The following is an 18,262-nucleotide window of genomic DNA, read 5'->3' on the forward strand; positions in this document are numbered from 1 at the left end:
TAATGATTTTGAATCCCAAAGTGTTCATAGATTTATTTGAAAAGTGCATTGTCAAACTGCCGTCCATTATCAGATACCAAAACTCTGGGCACTCCAAACCAGCATAAGATGTTTTTCCAAACAAAGTTCTTGACATTTTGTTGGCTGATATTTGCTAAGGGTTCTGCTTCTGCCCACTTGGTGAAATAGTCTATCCCAACTACCAAGAATTTCATCTGCCTGGTTCCAAATGGAAAAGGGCCCAAGATGTCTAACCCCCATTGTGCGAAGGGCCATGGAGCCATCATTGGGGTGAGGTATTTTGATGGCTGTCTAGGGATGTTACTAAATCTTTGGCATTGATTGCATACTTTGACGTATGCGTTGGCATCAGCTTGCATAGTTGGCTAGTAATATCCTGCTCGGACGACCTTGTGGACGAGTGACCTGGCTCCTGAGTGATTACCACATGCACCTTCATGGACCTCCCTTATCACATAGTTCACCTCGTCTGGAGCTAAACACTTGAGATAAGGTTGAGAAAAGCCTCTTTTATATAATACTTTGTCCAAAAGGATGTACCTAGCGGATTGGTTCTAAGTCTTCTAGCCTCGTCCTTGTCCTCTGGGAGCCGTCTGTCCTTTAGGTATGCAATTATTGAAGTCATCCAATTTCTTCTGCTTTCTACCTATTGCACTTCTGGGATATCAATGCTCGGTATGTACTAGATTTCGTCATACTCGTCCATGGCATTGTCTGCTGAGGCCACCTTTGCCAAGGTGTCTGCTTCCACATTTTCTTCCCTTGGAATTTGAACAAAATCAGCTTTCTCATATCTTTTCATGAGGCGCATCACCTTATTTAGATACTTCCTCATTCGTCCTTCCTCAGCTTTGTATGTTCCATTTACTTGACCCATGATCAGTTGAGAATCTCCCAAGATGAGTATTGACTTCGCTTCCACAGATTTAGCCAACTCCAGCCCTTTAAGTAAGGCTTCATATTCCACTTCATTATTAGTTTTTTGGTACTGCAAACGAACCTTGTGCTTTAACTTGTTTCCTTCTGGGGATTTTAAGACGATTACTATTCCTCTTGCATGTTGTATGGACAAGCCGTCCACGTGGACAACCCACTTTTTACTATCTTCCATCCCATCTAAGTCATCGTAGCTTGGTGTAAACTCCGCAATGAAATCTGCTAGGGCTTGAGCTTTTATTGCATGCCTTGGCTAAAACCTGATGTCAAACTCACTGAGCTCGACAACCTATTGGATTAGTCGTCCTGCGGTTTCCGACTTGCTCATTGCCTTCTTGAGCGGATGATCTGTCATGACATTGATAACATGAGCTTGGAAGTAGTGCCTCAGCTTCCTAGAAGCCTTTATTAATGCAAAAGCCAACTTCTCCATTTGCGGATATCGTCCTTCCGCTCCCCTCAGCGCTCTGCTTGTGTAGTATATAGGTTTTTGTACCTTTCCTTCTTCCCTCACCAATGCTGAACTTACGACGTGTGGAGTCACCACTAAGTACAAGTATAAATCCTCTCCTAGCATGGAAGGACTTAGCAAAGGAGTCGTAGTGAGGTACATCTTCAGATCTTGGAAGGCTTTTTGACAGTTATCCGTCCATTCAAACACCTTTTTAAGCACCTTAAAAAATGGCAACCATTTATTTAGAGACAAGCCTATTGAGGGCAGCAACTCGTTCGGTAAGAGATTGGACTTCTTTGATATTTTGTGGGGGCTCCATGTTTAGGATCGCTTGTATCTTGTTTGGATTTGCTTCAATTCCCCTATGTGAAACCATGAATCCCAGGAACTTTCCTAACAACACTCCAAAAGCACACTTGCTGGGGTTCAACTTCATGTTGTATTGCCTAAGTGTATCAAAAGTCTCTTGTAGGTCGTCCAGGTGTCTTCCCTCATCTAGGATTTTCACCAACATGCCATCTATATAAACTTCTACATTTCGTCCAATCTGAGGATGAAACATGTGGTTGACCAACCGTTGGTACGTTGCCCCTACGTTCTTCAAACCGAAGGGCATCACTTTATAACAGAACAATCCTTGGCTGGTGACAAAGGATGTCTTCTCTTGGTCTGCTTCGTCCATCCTTATCTGATTGCAGCTTGAAAAAGCATCCATGAAACTAAGCAACTTGTGACCTGCAGTAGAATCCACTAACTGGTCAATGCGTGGTAACGGGTAGCTATCCTTGGGGCAAGCCTTGTTTAGATTGGTGAAATCTACACACATTCTCCACTTGCCATTTGCCTTCTTGACCATTACTACATTGGCTAACTAGTCTGGGTAATACACTTCTCGGATGAACTTTGTTACAATCAACTTATGCACCTCTTCTTTAATGGCATTGTCTCTTTCAGGGGCAAAAACTCTCCTCTTCTGTCGTACATGCTTAGAAGAAGGATATACATTCAGACAATAGGTGATGACCTTAGGGTCTATACCCAGCATGTCCTCATTACTCCAAGTAAATACATCAATACTTTTCTTCAGAAAGCAGATGAGGTCCTTCTTTGTCTTTTCTTCTAAATCTGCCCCTACTCTTGTGCACCTCTTGGGTCTATCCTTGTCCAATGAATGTCTTCCAATGCTTTGGTGGGCTTCGCCACAAGTTTTCCTTCTTCAATGTTCATTGTCTAAACCTGTTTGTCCATAGCCAACATGGCTAGGTGGCACTCTCTAGTTGCTAGTTGGTTTCCTTGCACTTGTCCTACTCCATATACTATTGGGAACTTAACCGACAAGTGGTAAGTGGACATGACTGCCTTCCAACTATTTAGAGTTGGTCTTCCAATTATGGCATTGTAGGACGACGAATAGTCAACCACTAGGAAATTCACATCCTTAGTTACTTGCTGTGGTTATGCCCCCACCACTACAGGCAATGTGATGGTACCCATAAGCTGCACTTTCATTCCACCGAATCCTACTAAGGGTGAGTTCACTGGATGAAGTTGATCTCGTCCAAGCCTCATTTGCTGGAAGGCTGGGTAATACAAAATGTCTGCCGAACTCCCATTCTCCATCAATACCCTTCTGGTTGTATAGTCCGCAATAAGTAAAGTGATGATGATAGCATCATCATGTGGGTGATGAACTCTATCAGCATTCTCGTCTGTGAACATGATGGCTTGTTCTTCAGTGGTACTCGTCCTTGGTGATCGTCTAGAGAGTTGGACGTTCTGCACTACCTTCAGGTACGTCTTCCTTGACTTGGACAACTGACCTGCTGAATTTCCACCTATGATAACTCTTATTTCTCCAAATGGGGGTCATGACGGTTCTTCCATTTTCCCTTTCAGTTTCTCGTCCTTATGATCTCGTCCAAGGAAATTTCTTAACTTCCCTTGCTTAATAAGGTTCTCGATCTGCTGCTTTAAATCAAAACATTCGTCCATATCATGTCCATGATCTCTATGGAAGCGACAATACTTATTCTTATTGCGCTTGTTGGGGTCCCCCTTCATCTTCTCTGGCCATTTCAGTGAAGGGTCGTCTTTGATCTGTATAAGAACTTGCTCAAGTGGCATGTTTAACGGAGTATATTGTTGGTTCCATGCTGAAGAGCTTGTCTTCTTATCTCGGTCTTTTTTTATCATCCATCTGTCCCTTCTTTGGACAAGGGCCTTGTTTAGAGTGGCGGTTCGCTTCCATTTTCTCAATTCTCTTCCACTTCTTGGCTATGATCGCATCTTCTGCGTTCATAAAGTTCTGAGTGGAATGGACAAGTTCAGCCATAGTTTCAGGCTCTTGCTTGTAAAGCTTATGGATGGACAAATCTGAATTAACTCCATTATGGAAAGCTGCCAATAGCAACTTATCGTCCATCTTGTCCACCACCAAGGCTTCCCTATTAAAGCGGGTGATGAAGGACCGCAATCTTTTCTTTTCCCCCTGTTCTATGTTCAACAGGCTAGAAGAGTTGTGTCTCTGTCCTCCGATGAAGTTATTGACAAACAACTTGCTTAATTCTTCAAAAGAACTTACTGAATTTGGGGGTATTTTGCCGAACCACACTCGTGTTGGGCCCTTGAGGGTGGTAGGGAAGGCTCTACACATTATTTCATTGGGAACCCCTTGAAGATGCATAGTGGTCTTGAAGGTGGAAATGTGATCAAAAGGGTCTCGTGTCCCATCATATGAATCTAGAGAAGGCAACTTGAACTTTGGTGGTAGAGGGTGACCGTTGATGGAAGCCGTAAAGGGGGAGTCAGGTCTGTGGACCAAATCTTCTTCAAGATTCGCTTTTCTCATGTTCTCTTTCATCTCTACCATGACTTTCTTCATCTAGTTCGTCTCCTTTTCCAAGTGTGGCACCCTTTGTGAAGTGGTACCCCTTAACTGACTTCCAGTTTCAGTGTTCTCTCTATCTTCTTGACTTTGCGCTTGTCCTCCTCCTTCGTGCTCTTCATGCGTCTACCTTCTTAGATTAAACTCCCTTCTTAGTTCTTGGTTTTGGCGAGTTAACTTCGCCATTACAGCCGCCATAGATTGCACATGTTGGACAGAGGATGTCTGCATGACCGGTGCAGATTGGCGATCACGATGGGGGTTGCTTGAAGTGTCTCTGCTTCCCTGATGGCCTGGGCTGGTAGCCTTTGATCTGGTCCAAACCATTCAACCTTTTGTCATGGAAAAAGAAATTGCAAAACAATTTCTCTTCCCACAAACGGCGCCAACTGATGTTTCTTGGAAAATCAATAGGTTGGATGATACGGGCTCCAATGATGTGTTGGGCCTGAAAAAAGAATTGACAAAAGTCATAGGAGACCAGGGTGACCGGCCACAAATCCTCTGATGATGAAGTTAGTTTCTTTCTTCAGGAAATCTAAAATTCCAAGATTCTAGGAATATTGTCTAGAATGAACTTACCTTTCTTCATGGGAGTAAAAGTGTTTATATAAGTCAATCTAAGTGGTTATTCATCTCATAACTTCCCCTATTATTGAGGAATCCATAGGATTTGGAGTTAACTCTTGTAACTGCCATGGGAGTTATATTTCTTGACTTCATTTTCCATAACTGTCATTGGAAACGATTCATGACAAAGAGGCTTAATTTCCTTTGTCATAGGCTTAAAGTGTGGAGCTCGTCCATCCAAATGCTTTTATGGACGGACGAGCTTTTCAAGGAAGCCTTGGATGAGAGCTACATGCCCTTGGTTCACTCTTGTTGGTCTTTCCTTGGACGGCCCTAATGGATGAGTATGGAGTTTATTTTCTGACACCAACAAATAGTATAAATATAGGGTCTTCCCTTGTTTGGATTCCTTAATTTTGATGCTTAAAATACCCTCATCATACTCACAAGTTTTCAACTAACGGGGATAAAAATGTAAATTAAAACTCTTATACCTTAAGACTCACAAACTCACGTACACTTTGCCAGTTTCTCTTATTCTTCTTCAAATTGAAAACATTCAGTTTAACTCTACATCCTCTCATTTCTTCTTCTTCTTTTTCTTTCAAATTTGAGGAGTACTTTCTTTTGGGTGAATGTGATTAGGGATTCAATAATGTTTGACAGTTGCTTATTACCCATGGCTGACTTAGAAATTTCAAAATGGAGGATTTGTTCTTGAACTGGCTACTTCAGAAAGGATATTGGTAAAGGTTCTTTCTTTTTGTTTTGGCCTGCAATCAAACACAAACTCATTTTTTGGTTTTTATTTTTTTATTTTTTATTATTATTATTTTTTATTTTATTTATAGGATTTTATGTTACTTTTTTTTAGGGGATTACGTTGCTACTTTTTTTTGAGAAACAAGACTTTGATTATTATTAAGAAACAGGAAAGTCAACCAGATAAACATCAAAACAATGGAACGAAACATCCTCCATCCAAACAGAAAAACCAGTGACATAACGTGCATGTCTAGCAAGGTTATAAGCTACATTGTTACCATCTCTACCAACATGTTGAAACTTAACCCAACTAATCGATCTGCAAAAACTTGGGCATCCCTAATCAGTAAGTCGAAAAGAGCAAAGGGACATGATTGATCCGTTAGAGCTCTCATAACAATGTCGGAATCGCCTTTGAAAATAATCCTGTCAAAACCCAGTTCTAGAGCAAGTTCAATGGCCTGAGTGGCTGCCAAAGCTTCCATCTCCACAACTAAACTAGAAAGCTGAACATTATGTGTGCGTTTAGATATTGCTTATTTTGCTAAAAACTAAAAACAATAAAAAAAATATATTCCTGCTACTGTTCACATGAACAATGCATTGTTCATTTGCCTTGATGCACTGTTCATGTCTCATGAATAGTACACCAGGCTCTAGGAAAAAAAAAAAAAAAAAAAGAAGGCAGACGTAGACACTGGGCTCCAAAACATAAACCAAACAGAGCTTATGTGTTAAAGAGACCATAACCGAGCCTCGGCTGTCACAGATTATCACACCTATACCTGCTCTACCATCATCCAGAAAAATTGCTGCGTTGAAATTAGCTTTGCACTAGTCCATCGATGGTGGAAACCACCTTACACATGGTCTGACCGAAAGGGTTGTTGCGGTTTTCTTTGGCTGTGCAGATCGGTACTCCATCAGAGCTTCAAAAGCTCGCTATGATATAAGGTTTAAGGTAAATCCAGGTGGGGCTGTTCGAGCTTTCTTCCTTCTGTACCAGATCGTCCAAATTTACATAGCAAACAGCTCAACGCTGCAACCCGACTCAAAGACATGGAGGAGCAGTTGAGGGAAGTCTTGGAAGGTCTTTTGTCCTCTGAAACACCATTGAGCATCTTCATTCCATACCTGTGCAAGGTTCGGACATGACCATAGTGAATGAAGTACATCTTCATTATGCCGTGCATAGAGAGAGCAGCTAGGGTCATCCACCACAGCGGCGCAGTAGGTCGGTCATTGTTGGAATGGCATTTTTGCAAGCTCTCCAAAGGAAATTCTTAATTTTGCACGGTAATGAGAGCTTCCAGATTTTCTTCCGTAGTTGTTTTAGCAACTCGGCTTGGGTATGGTTCAGTGGAATTGTTGTTCTAGCTTCAGTTTTGAGGAAGAAATACCTTGACTTTGTGGTGTGCTGACTGGATTGGACATATGGCTAGAAAAGAGCATCCTCTGTATTGGTTCGGCTTGGTGGGATTTGTTTAATCAATTCAGATTCTACATGACTAACCACATTAAGCAGCAAGGTTAGATCCCATTGTCGAGTTATAGGATTAATGAGAGAACTTACACTGGCATTTTGAAGCTCAACCATGAAGGGGCTTTGGAGTCTTAGATTCTGTAACGAAGGTAGCCAATTATTGCCCCAAAGCTTAATCGATTCTCCATTTCCCACTCTCCATTTTGCTCCTTGCCATATGACCTCCCTACCCTTCAAAATACTCTTCCAAGCATACGAACCTCCATGTCCTTCCTTGGCTTCCATAATAGAACAATTGGGAAAGAATTTTGATTTAAACACTTTGTAAAACAAAGAGTTTTTATTGTAGAGAAACCTCCACATTTGCTTGGGCTAAAAGAGCATCATTGAACAATGGTAACTCCTTGAAACCCATGTCCCCTTCGGATTTTGGTTCACACATATCCTCCCACTTGATCCAATGAATTTTTCTATGATCTCGTCTTTGTCCCAACCAAAACCTACGAATAAGCTTTTCAATTTCATGACAAAGGCCAAGTGGGAGCTTGAAGCAACACATTGTATATGTTGGAATAGCTTGGAACACTACCTTAATCAACACTTCTCTCCCTGCTTGTGATAGTGGGGTTTCTCCCCAACCCTGAAGCTTTCTCCAAACCCTTTATTTGATGTAATCAAAACTCACCTTTTTGTGTTTTCCTACAAGTGATGGCAAACCCAAATATTTATAGTAGTGCAAAATTTTAGGAACCCCTAAAGCTTCCTTGATTTCTATCCTCATGTCAGTAGTGGTGGATTTACTAAAAAAGATGGATGTTTTGCCTTGATTTATTTGCTGCCCCTACATACTTTCATAGGAGGCTAGGATATCCAGTACCTTTTGGCATTCATTTCTGTTGGACCTGCAAAATAATAAGCTATCATCTACAAAGAGCAGACGGGTTAGTTTTGGGCTTCTTCTACTCAAAGCAAAGCTATGTATAGAACCCTCACTTGCTACCTTCAAAATGAGATTGTTAAGGCCTTCCGTGCATAACAGAAATAGAAAGGGAGATAGGGGATCGCCTCGGTGAATTCCCCTTGTAGGATTAATCAAACCCTTTGGTTCACCATTCACCAACACCGAGTATGAAACTGTTTTGACACAAACCATCATGAGGGCAATCCATCTTTCATTAAACCCTAATTTTCTCATTACTTCCTCCAAAAAAACACCACTCCACTCTATCATATGCCTGACTTATGTCTAATTTTATCGCCATATAACTTGATTTTTTAGATTTGTGAATATTCATACTATGCAATGTTTCAAAAGTAGCAATAATATTATCTGAAATCAAGCGGTTTTTTGTGAAGGCACTTTGGTGTTCAGTTATGATTGAGGGTAGGATTTTTTTTAACCTATTTGCAAGGACCTTTGAAATTTTTTTATAAAGGACATTACGAAGGCTAATAGGACGATAATCAAAAATAGCAATGGGATTTTTAATTTTTGGGATTAAAGTTATGAATGTATGGTTTAAGGGATGGGGTAAAGTGGCAGAATTTAAATATGACAAGATAGTTGTTGTGACATCATCACCTACAAGACCCCAATAATTTGCATACCATCAGGGCCAGGAACTTTTAATGGAGCCATTTGTTTCAATGCTACTTGGTTTCCCAATCAAACACAAACTCTAATAAAGTATCTCAAAATCATTGATGGTGGATTTATAGTAAACTCTTTTATTAATAACATGCATGCTAGCTACTTGGTTTGTTGATTAAAGTTTTTGAAAAAAAAAAAAAAATACTTGGTTAACCCTAATTCTTTTATTTTTCTCAGGTTGACATACGCACAAGTTTATTGGATTGCATTGAGGAGGCATTGGAGTGGAATATTAGATAAGTTCGGGTGAAAGATTTTACAAGAATTATTTAAAAAAAATTTATTTTGTAACAGAAACTATATTTATCATTTGTATAATTCTATGTGAAAATTCAATTTACATTTTTTATTATCTATACTACTATTTAAGGGGCTTCCCCTGTTTGGATTCCTCAATTTTTATGCCTAAAATACCCTCATCATACCCACATACAAGTTTTCAACTAATGGGGATAAATATATAAATTAAAACTCCTATACTTTAAGACCCACAAACTCACGTAAACTTTGTCAGTTTCTTTCATTTTTCTTCAAATTGAAGACATTTAGTTTAGCTCTACATCCTCTTCTTTTGTCTTCTTCTTCTACTTTTAGATTTAGTTTCTAAACAATTTAAACAGAGTTAGAGGCTCACGCCTTTTCAGATTCTATCTTTTGCAAGTTCCTCTTTCTTTTCTTTTATTTTATTTTCTTTATCATTGACTTTCTTTAACTTCTTACCTACCATGGCTGCCAAGTATTCATAGTTTGAGAAGTACTTATCCGTGGGTGAATGTGATTAGGCATTCAAGGGTGTTTGACGGTGGCTTATTACCTGTGGTTGACTTTGAAATTTCAAACAGGAGGGTTTGTGCTTGAATTGGCTGCTTGGAAAAGAATATCGGTAAGGGCTTTTTCTTTTTATTTTGGCCTAGAGTTAAACACAAACTCTTTTTTGGGTATTTTTATTTTTGAAATTTATGTTTTTTTTTTTTTTTTTTTAGTCGTAGGACCCAAAATTTAATATTAGGTCAAGACAGAACAAAAATTGGTTTTTCAAGATATCCAACTATAACTTAGGACCCTTTTTATTTTTATTATTATTATTATTATTTTTTTAAGGCCCTCACGTGTGCCAGGATTTTATTTATTTATTTATTTTTTCTACCAAGACATTAAAGAATTCTTATACAACTCCACGCAAACAAGATAGTTGTTATTGGATCAGATTTTCTTTAACACCAAATTCAATGAAGAAAGGACTTCTTCTTTTGTTTTAGCCCATGAAGTTTCATGTAGTGATACCTTCTTGATTTTGGCCAGCGTTTTTAGCAGTGATACCTTCTTGATCTTGGCTGGATGACTTTTGAATCAAATACTTTGATCAGTGGCCATTGCCGGAAGTAATTTGTTTGCTGGTGAAAACAAGTTCCTTCGAGCATAAGAACTCTCTTTTATTTTGACTTCTTTTTCTAGCCAAATTGGTCTTTGACTAGATAAATACTTCCAATTACCATCAAACTTTTCTGATTCCCCATGAATATGGACATTGAATAGTATTCTTTTGGATATCCTTTATCCAAGGAAGACTTCTTTTGGACTTCTCTTTGTTACAATTATTATTAAAAAAAAAAATTATTATATTGTAATTTACGCTACTATTATCACAAACTCTAATTTACGCTACTATTATATAGTAATTGTTATTATTATCACAAACTCTTTTTTTGGTTTCTTTTTTTTAATAGTAATTTACACTACTTTTTTTAGAGGGTATTACACGCTACATTGTTTCCCAATATCCTAAAAAAATTAATTTCTCATTCAAAATGTATCGGTAATTGGTTTCCCTATTTAATCCTATAACCTCATCTCTCATCTACTTTCCCATCATTTTTGATTAATTGAAATTTAATTTAAAATAATTTTTTTTATAAAAATTAAAAATACTTTGTTTATTCAAAATAATGATAATCTTATATTTAGCCTTAACTATTTTATGTCTCTTAGGTTGATGTATGCACAAATTTATTGGATTGCATTGAGGAGGCATTGGAATGAAATATTAGATAAGTTCAAGTGAGAGATTTCACAAGAATTATATTATGATTCAAACCTCACATGAAATGGTTATTATCTAAGAAATTGTTGTAAAAAAAAAAAATTCTTTTGTAACAGAAACTATATTTATCATTTGTAATTCTATGTGAAATTCAATTTATACTTTTTTTTATAATTATTAATTTACTGCTCCATAAAAAATGTTATGTACCTTTTCTTGGCTTTAAAGGTAGTTAATAAATTTTAAATTAGGATTAAACAAAAAAGGATAACTGTCAAAAATAAAATTTGTGAAAAAGAACAACAACACCACCACCAAAAAGAAAAAAACGTGGATGCACGCAGCAAAAAAATGGTAGTTGCTAAATTTTAAATATAAGCTCTTTTTAACTTTTTGTTATGGATATGTAGTACATGGCTAAATTTTAGGATTAAAACACTACATTTTAGGATTAAATGCAACTTGATAACTGTCATAAATAAAAGAACAACAACAATACCACCAAAAAGAAAAAAATGTGGATGCATATCTGGAGCCTTTCCTTAACAAAAAAATAAAAATAAAAATAAAACAACAAAAATTTGTCAAATACCTTTATGTTCGGGTCGCATTATATTAATCAAATCCACCTTAGCCACCATCCCTATCCATGCCATGCAAACGACCCTTCTCCTGCAAAAACATTAGTCGGCACCTAGATACAATAAATTGTCAGTTTTTATGGGGAGACACCACCCATCATAGACATTGGCAGACGATTAGTTGGGAAGTCATAACTACTCCAAAAGATTCTGGTGGTTTGGTTATTAAATCTTCTCTTCATATGAATATGGCTTTGCTCATGAATCAAGAGGCTTCAGCAACAGCCAACCACACTATGGGCTCAAGTTTTGAAAAACCAAATATTTTCCCCACACGAACCTTTTTGAGAGGGTCGTTAGTCCCAAAGCATCTCATATCTAGAAAGCTATACATTTAGGTATGCAATGGCTTAAGAAAGGAATGAGATGGATAATAGGGGATGGTCAAACCATTCGGGTTTGGGAGGATCATTGGATCCCTGGTGATTCTCTAAGAAGTCGTATTGTAGATCTACTTATGCCACATGAGGAGCAGAGATTGGTGAGTTCCTTACGGGACAATCATATATGAAGGTTAGAGGGTCTTCAAATTCCCTAACCGATGCAATTTAAACAACTTATTAAAGGTTCCTGTGGCCCAGCTGACTAAGTTATCTGATTCCTTTATTTGGGCTCAAAATAACGATGTTTGTTCGGTAAAGTTTTTATACCAACAAGCTAATGTCCCTTTTAATAATTCTACGTGGAATTGGATCTGGAAACTTCATTACCCTAAGAAAATCCAATTTTTTATTTGGAAGTCTATGTGCAATCGGCTACCTACACGTCAATATCTAGCTTTCTCTCGCCTGGATGTTGATGATTGTTGTCCAAGGTGTAAAACTGAAAACACCTAAAATGTGTTTTCAGTTTCCATAACTCAAAACTCAAAAATCAGAGAATTGAGTGATGAAAACAAAAAATTGAAAACAGAGTTATGGGTGCCAAATGGACTTCTCTTTAATGGTCCCACCATTTTTGAGATATGAGTTATGGAAACAGAGTTATGAGTTATGGAAATTGGACTTCCAAATAGCCTCTTAGCTTCTATCTCCAAGAATCTTGCTCTTATCGTTTCTCCACCTACCACTCCAATCTTGGCTTAAAACAAACGGTATGATTTTTCATCTCTTTTTTGGATAATTCAGGATATTTAGGAATAATTATCATGTAGATAAATACTCTAAAATAAATTTTGATAAAATTCAGATTATCCACAATTTTATTGTTATCTGATTATCCCTTTTATTCCCATGCATGCATCCCTATTTTAAACACTAATTATCAACCAATCACAATATTTAATTAATTTTAATTGTTTAACCAATCAAAATTAATTTAAATTGATCATGTGTGGTTGATTCTACCTAGACACAATGCATCTTGACTGTGCAAACTTGATCATGCGATATCTTTCGATTTGATATTCCAATTTGATAACCAGAAACACCGCTGCGACCATTAGAATCTCAAGATCATTTTTATGATATGCAATGAATGAATTAATGCATGTAATGCAAAGACAAAATGATGCATGTAATGCAAGAACAAATTGATGCATGTACTACAATAATGATTTTTTGGGGTACATGGATTGGTCATTCAAGTCATTCTCTTTGATTAAATCATAGGTGCAAAATTGAGTGTCTACAGAATGCCCCTCATTGACAGAGCTTGAAAAGCGAATGTCAATGTAAAACAAAGACACTAATTTTAGCGACCATGATTTAATTGAAGTTAAATTTTCAAAGATTACCTAGCCCTCAAACCTAAAATCTTGGAACAAAGAACTAGCCTTATCTTTTGCCTAAAAAAAAAATGAAAATACCGGACTTAGCTGGTAGTTGATGACTCTGGAAATGATTCTTAGCAATTGGGGTGACTAGGAAACTTTCCTATCCTGATTTTGAAAATGGAGTTATCTGGGATGATGATCAAAGGGATCTCTTCTACTTTGATAATTTGGAACTGAAATGATGATCAAGGGGATCTCCTCTACCTCGATCTGGCTTTAGAATGATGATTAAAAGGATCTACTCTACTTTGATAATCTGGAACTGAAATGATGATCAAGGGGATCTCCTCTACCTCGATCTGGATTTGTTTTTTGCAATAATGATCAAAGGGGTCTCCTCTACTTCGATTTGGATTTGCTTTCTACAATGATCATCAAAGGGATCTACTCCACTTTGATAATTTGGAACTGAAATGATGATCAAGGGGATCTCCTTTACCTCGACCTGGATTTGCTTTCTACAATGGTGATCAAAGGGATCTCCTCTACTTTGATCTAGAACTGAAATGATGATCAAAAGGGGTCTCCTCTACTTCGATCTGGATTTGCTTTTTGCAATGATGATCAAAGGGATCTACTCTACTTTGATAATCTGGAACTGAAATGATGATCAAGGGGATCTCCTCTACCTCAATCTCGATTTGCTTTTTGCAATGGTGATCAAAGGGATCTACTCTACTTTGATAATCTAGAATTGAAATGATGATCAAGGGGATCTCCTCTACCTCGATCTCGATTTTCTTTTTGCAATGGTGATCAAAGGGATCTACTCTACTTTGATAATCTGGAATTGAAATGATGATCAAGGGGATCTCCTCTACCTCGATCTGGATTTGCTTTCTGCAATGATGATCAAAGGGATCTACTCTACTTTGATAATTTGGGACTGAAATGATGATCAAGGGGATCTCCTCTACCTCGATCTGGATTTTCTTTCTATAATGATGATTAAAGGGATCTACTCTACTTTGATAATTTGGAACTGAAATGATGATCAAGGGGATCTCCTCTACCTCGATCTGGATTTGCTTTCTGCAATGATGATCAAAGGGATCTACTCTACTTTGATAATTTGGGACTGAAATGATGATCAAGGGGATCTCCTCTACCTCGATCTGGATTTGCTTTCTACAATGATGATCAAAGGGATCTACTCTACTTTTATAATCTGGAATGGGAATGGCGATCAAAGGTCCTTTCCTACTTCGATCTTCTAGAATGGGAATGACGATCAAAGGTCCTCTTCTACTTCGATCGGGAATGGAATGATGATCAAAGGTCCTCTTCTACTTTGATAATCTGGAATGGGAATGGCGATCAAAGGTCCTTCTCTACTTCGATCTTCTGGAATGGGAATGACGATCAAAAGTCCTCTTCTACTTCGATCTGGATTTGCTTTCTGCAAAAAAAAATCAAAATTTAAAGTTAGACTTTGGCTAATAGTTGCTTCACGGTCCCACTGTTTTTGAGATATATGATTTTCATTTTCTTTTTCTTGATTTGTGAAAGCTCGAAATGTGTGAAAACACAAGAGCTTGTTTAGACCCCCAATTCAAATTACGGCTTGGTTGATTTTACACTAACTTAATATTAAGTGCGGAATAGTGTAAACATAAGCAAACAAGCAATAGAGCTACTCTAATTCATATATAAAGCAACACAGCAGTAAAATGAAATGAACAAGAGTAGGGAAGAGAGATACAAACATAGATAACACCGAGACATGTTATCGAAGAGGAAATCGAAGAATCTCGGCGAAAAACCTCTTCGCCGCCCTCCAAGCGGTAATCGATTCACTAGACAATCAGTTGGGATACATGGGTTATCAAGAGACCCTCCAAGCCTAATCTACCCACTGTACCTAAGCCCTCCAAGCTCCTACTCCAACAAGGTTTCTTGGAACCGTGTTTTGTCTAGCTCTCCAGATCCCGCAACAAGCTCCATGTTGCATCTGCCATCCTTGCCTTCTTCCAATACTTCCCAACAACTCCAAAAACACTCCCTACACTCTGAAAATGTGTGGATTGTGTTTTGGTACAAATCTTCTCTCAATGTATGATAATGGGAGAGGGAAGGAGAAGAGGCTACAATGAATTCTCACTAAGGACGAGTAGCTTTCTCTTTCTAAAAGATGGGTGTGTGTTATAGAAAATCTATCTAGGGTTTTTCTCTCTGAATAGCCTCTCTTACATTTGTGGGTAATGAGAGTATATATAGTATGGGTGAAGGGTAAGGAATTCACACATAAAAATCCTCTAAGCAGAATGTTTCGCGACTGTCTCGCGGGAAAGCCTTACCTGTGAGACACTCGCAAAAACGATAGCCTGGCACAACTCTTCAGCTTCCAGTCATTTACTCCTCACATGCTCTTTCGTGGCTTAGCTTCTCACGAGCTTCTTGCGAAATCCACTAATTCTTCATTTAAGCTTGAGTCTTCACCAACTTAATACTAAACCTAATACAATAAAATCCCACAAAATACAAGGAACAAAATTAGAGCAATTACAACACTTTTTGTCATGGAATAAAGCCAACATAAAACATAGTTGTAAATCACAACTTTACAATCTCCCCCTTTGCCTATTCCGTGACAAAACACCCTATAACAGACTCCAGACTTAAACATGAGTTTGGGAACAATGGCAATACTCACTCACACCTAAATCTAGAAGCTGTGTAGCACTTGGAACATATATACCTGTAACTTGAAACACTTGCACAAAACACATTAGATCCTCAAGGTAAATCAAGTGATAAAAGGACAAGTATAATGTAACAAGTAAAATGCTATCAAGTAAACATGTTGTGAAACATATGAACAACTTGATCAAACACATAACAATCATATGGAAATGACCACAATGATCATAAAGCAAAGCAAATGATCATCCGAACATGCAATCAATAAAGCACAATAGCGTAAGGATAAATGCATGTCGAACACTCGACCAATGCAAAATACATGAAGTATATGCATCTAGGAACAAGATCTTACTAGGGCACAAGAGTAATATAAACCAAAACAAAACAAGGAAAATGTCTTCTCCCCCTTAGTATATGCATCTCCCCTATAGCTTTCTCCCCCTACGAATGTGCATGAGGTAGAATTACTCCCTTTAAGAGTGTGCACATGAGTCATATAGAAATGACGATACAAACCTGTATACTCTCCGGTATACTCTCCCCCTTTTTGTCACGAATAGACAAAAAAATCAAGAGGAATGAGGGAAAGAAAAGAAGATATGAGCAAGGGTATGATGCATGAGGGGTGCAAGATGAATGAGAAAATGAAACTCAAACATAAGACAAAAACATAAAAAAAATGCTACAAAGCATAAAGAACATGACATGCTAAGGATGATGGAACATGACGTAAACCTAGGCACGACAAAGACACAAGAACATGTTAAGTGCTAAAAGGTCTAAAAAGACTTGACTAGCATGAGAGAAGTGCAAAACATGTCAAGCGTTAGAGTGTGTGTAGCAAAGGTGCATCTAGTGTGCATGTGAGATGCATGACCAATGCATGAATAAGCATTCACGGGGCAAAGTGTATAAAACACACCACCAATGATCAAAACATGATAAACATGAATAATTATGGTCACACCCAAAGTTTGGTACTAATCAGAGTCCAAAACAATGAGAAAATGTCATTTGGGCATTTTATCAAACACTTAGAGTGCACACACTTCACAAGTATGTTAAACAATGCAAGAACATATGAAAATCTTGCCTAAATACATGTTATTTTTGCCACAAGGGGCCAACATCCAAAGCAAATCATCATTTAAAACAAAGCCCAATCAAAAAGATTGACACAAATTAAGTTTTCCAACTCCTATTTGAGAAAATCTCAACTATGAACATAAAACCCCAAAAAGCATAATCTAAGGATCAAAATAGATGAAAAGAGTTAAAGATTTCCTTAAATATGTTTATGAAATGTAAAACACTTGAAATTAGTTGGGTTTTGATGTTAAAGCATTAAAATAGGGGTTTAGGAGAAGATGGGAGAAGTTTAAAACAAATGTCCCACGAAATGCCCTTTAAAAAGCTGATCTGGGAATTTTCGCGTGAAGCTGACTTGCGAAAGTACTCGTAAAATTTTTCGTGGGTAAGCCTTACTCGTGAGCTACTTGTGAAACAATAGTGAAACTCTTTGTTCAAAGTTGAAAAAACTTTAAAATTGGACCATTTAACTCCCAGTTGAGCTAACACATGAAATGGGTCATGAAAACACCCAGAAAACATGTTATTCACATAAAAACAACTTGAAAAACTTTGAAAAACATGGGTGATACAAATCACTTCCAAAAGCAAACAAAAAGAACAAAAATCTTCTTGGTTTGATCCATATATGGTTGAGCACACACACATCACATTTGAACATGTACAACCACACAAATGAAATAGGCATTCATTGAACATTAAACTTGTGTGTTGTGTGTGTGGATCAAGTGTGGAATAATCCTTAGACTAGAGTGAAGCTTCAATGATCAATTCAATCAAGTCATACACAACTGATACGAAATCAAGTAGTCTATCTCAATTATAGAAATAAGCATATATGACCTCCCACAAAAGAATGATTAGAAAATTTAGAAGCTTTTCATTTGGCTTCTGCATAATTCATGACATTTGATCATTTTTGGATAATACATCTTCTTTTAAGATCGGTGCTTGAAATTTTTGATATTTCAACATTGTGATTTAGCCTTTGGCTTTTTGAGCACCATACATTTCAATTTAAAAGGTCGTTTTCCCTTTTTCCTAGTCAAATACTAGTATGTGCGATAGGCTTTTGCAGCTCATAATCTCTTTTTCATTTTGAGATTCACATTTGGTGAGCTTTATTCGCAAAAACATAAAAATAAAAATGGGAAGATATATAGGCACAAGTCTATGCAAGTATCAAGGCAAATAAGACTATTGACCAATCATTCATGACAACTTTGAAGATCTATTTACAACAATCACACATAGATTTCAAGATTTCTCCCACAAAGATGTAAGTGCATACATAACAAGCTAAGCTCGTA

The 18,262-nt window shown here is 37.5% G+C and overlaps 1 protein-coding gene across 1 annotated transcript; it reads right to left on the reverse strand.

Annotated features, from left to right (window-relative positions):
- Positions 1-3,581: 3,581 nt before the first annotated feature.
- Positions 3,582-4,280, reverse strand: LOC126704030 (uncharacterized). The gene has a single exon (XM_050403072.1). It carries the CDS (start codon positions 4,278-4,280, stop codon positions 3,582-3,584), a length of 699 nt encoding a protein of 232 aa, XP_050259029.1.
- Positions 4,281-18,262: the final 13,982 nt, after the last annotated feature.

Source organism: Quercus robur, chromosome 10, assembly GCF_932294415.1.
Source record: "Quercus robur chromosome 10, dhQueRobu3.1, whole genome shotgun sequence".
NCBI classification, from domain to species: Eukaryota; Viridiplantae; Streptophyta; class Magnoliopsida; order Fagales; family Fagaceae; genus Quercus; species Quercus robur.

What these genes read in the sequence shown, in the direction of transcription:
- LOC126704030 (XM_050403072.1), bottom strand. Translation starts at nt 4,280, where the DNA reads ATGGTAGAGATGAAAGAGAACATGAGAAAAGCGAATCTTGAAGAAGAT.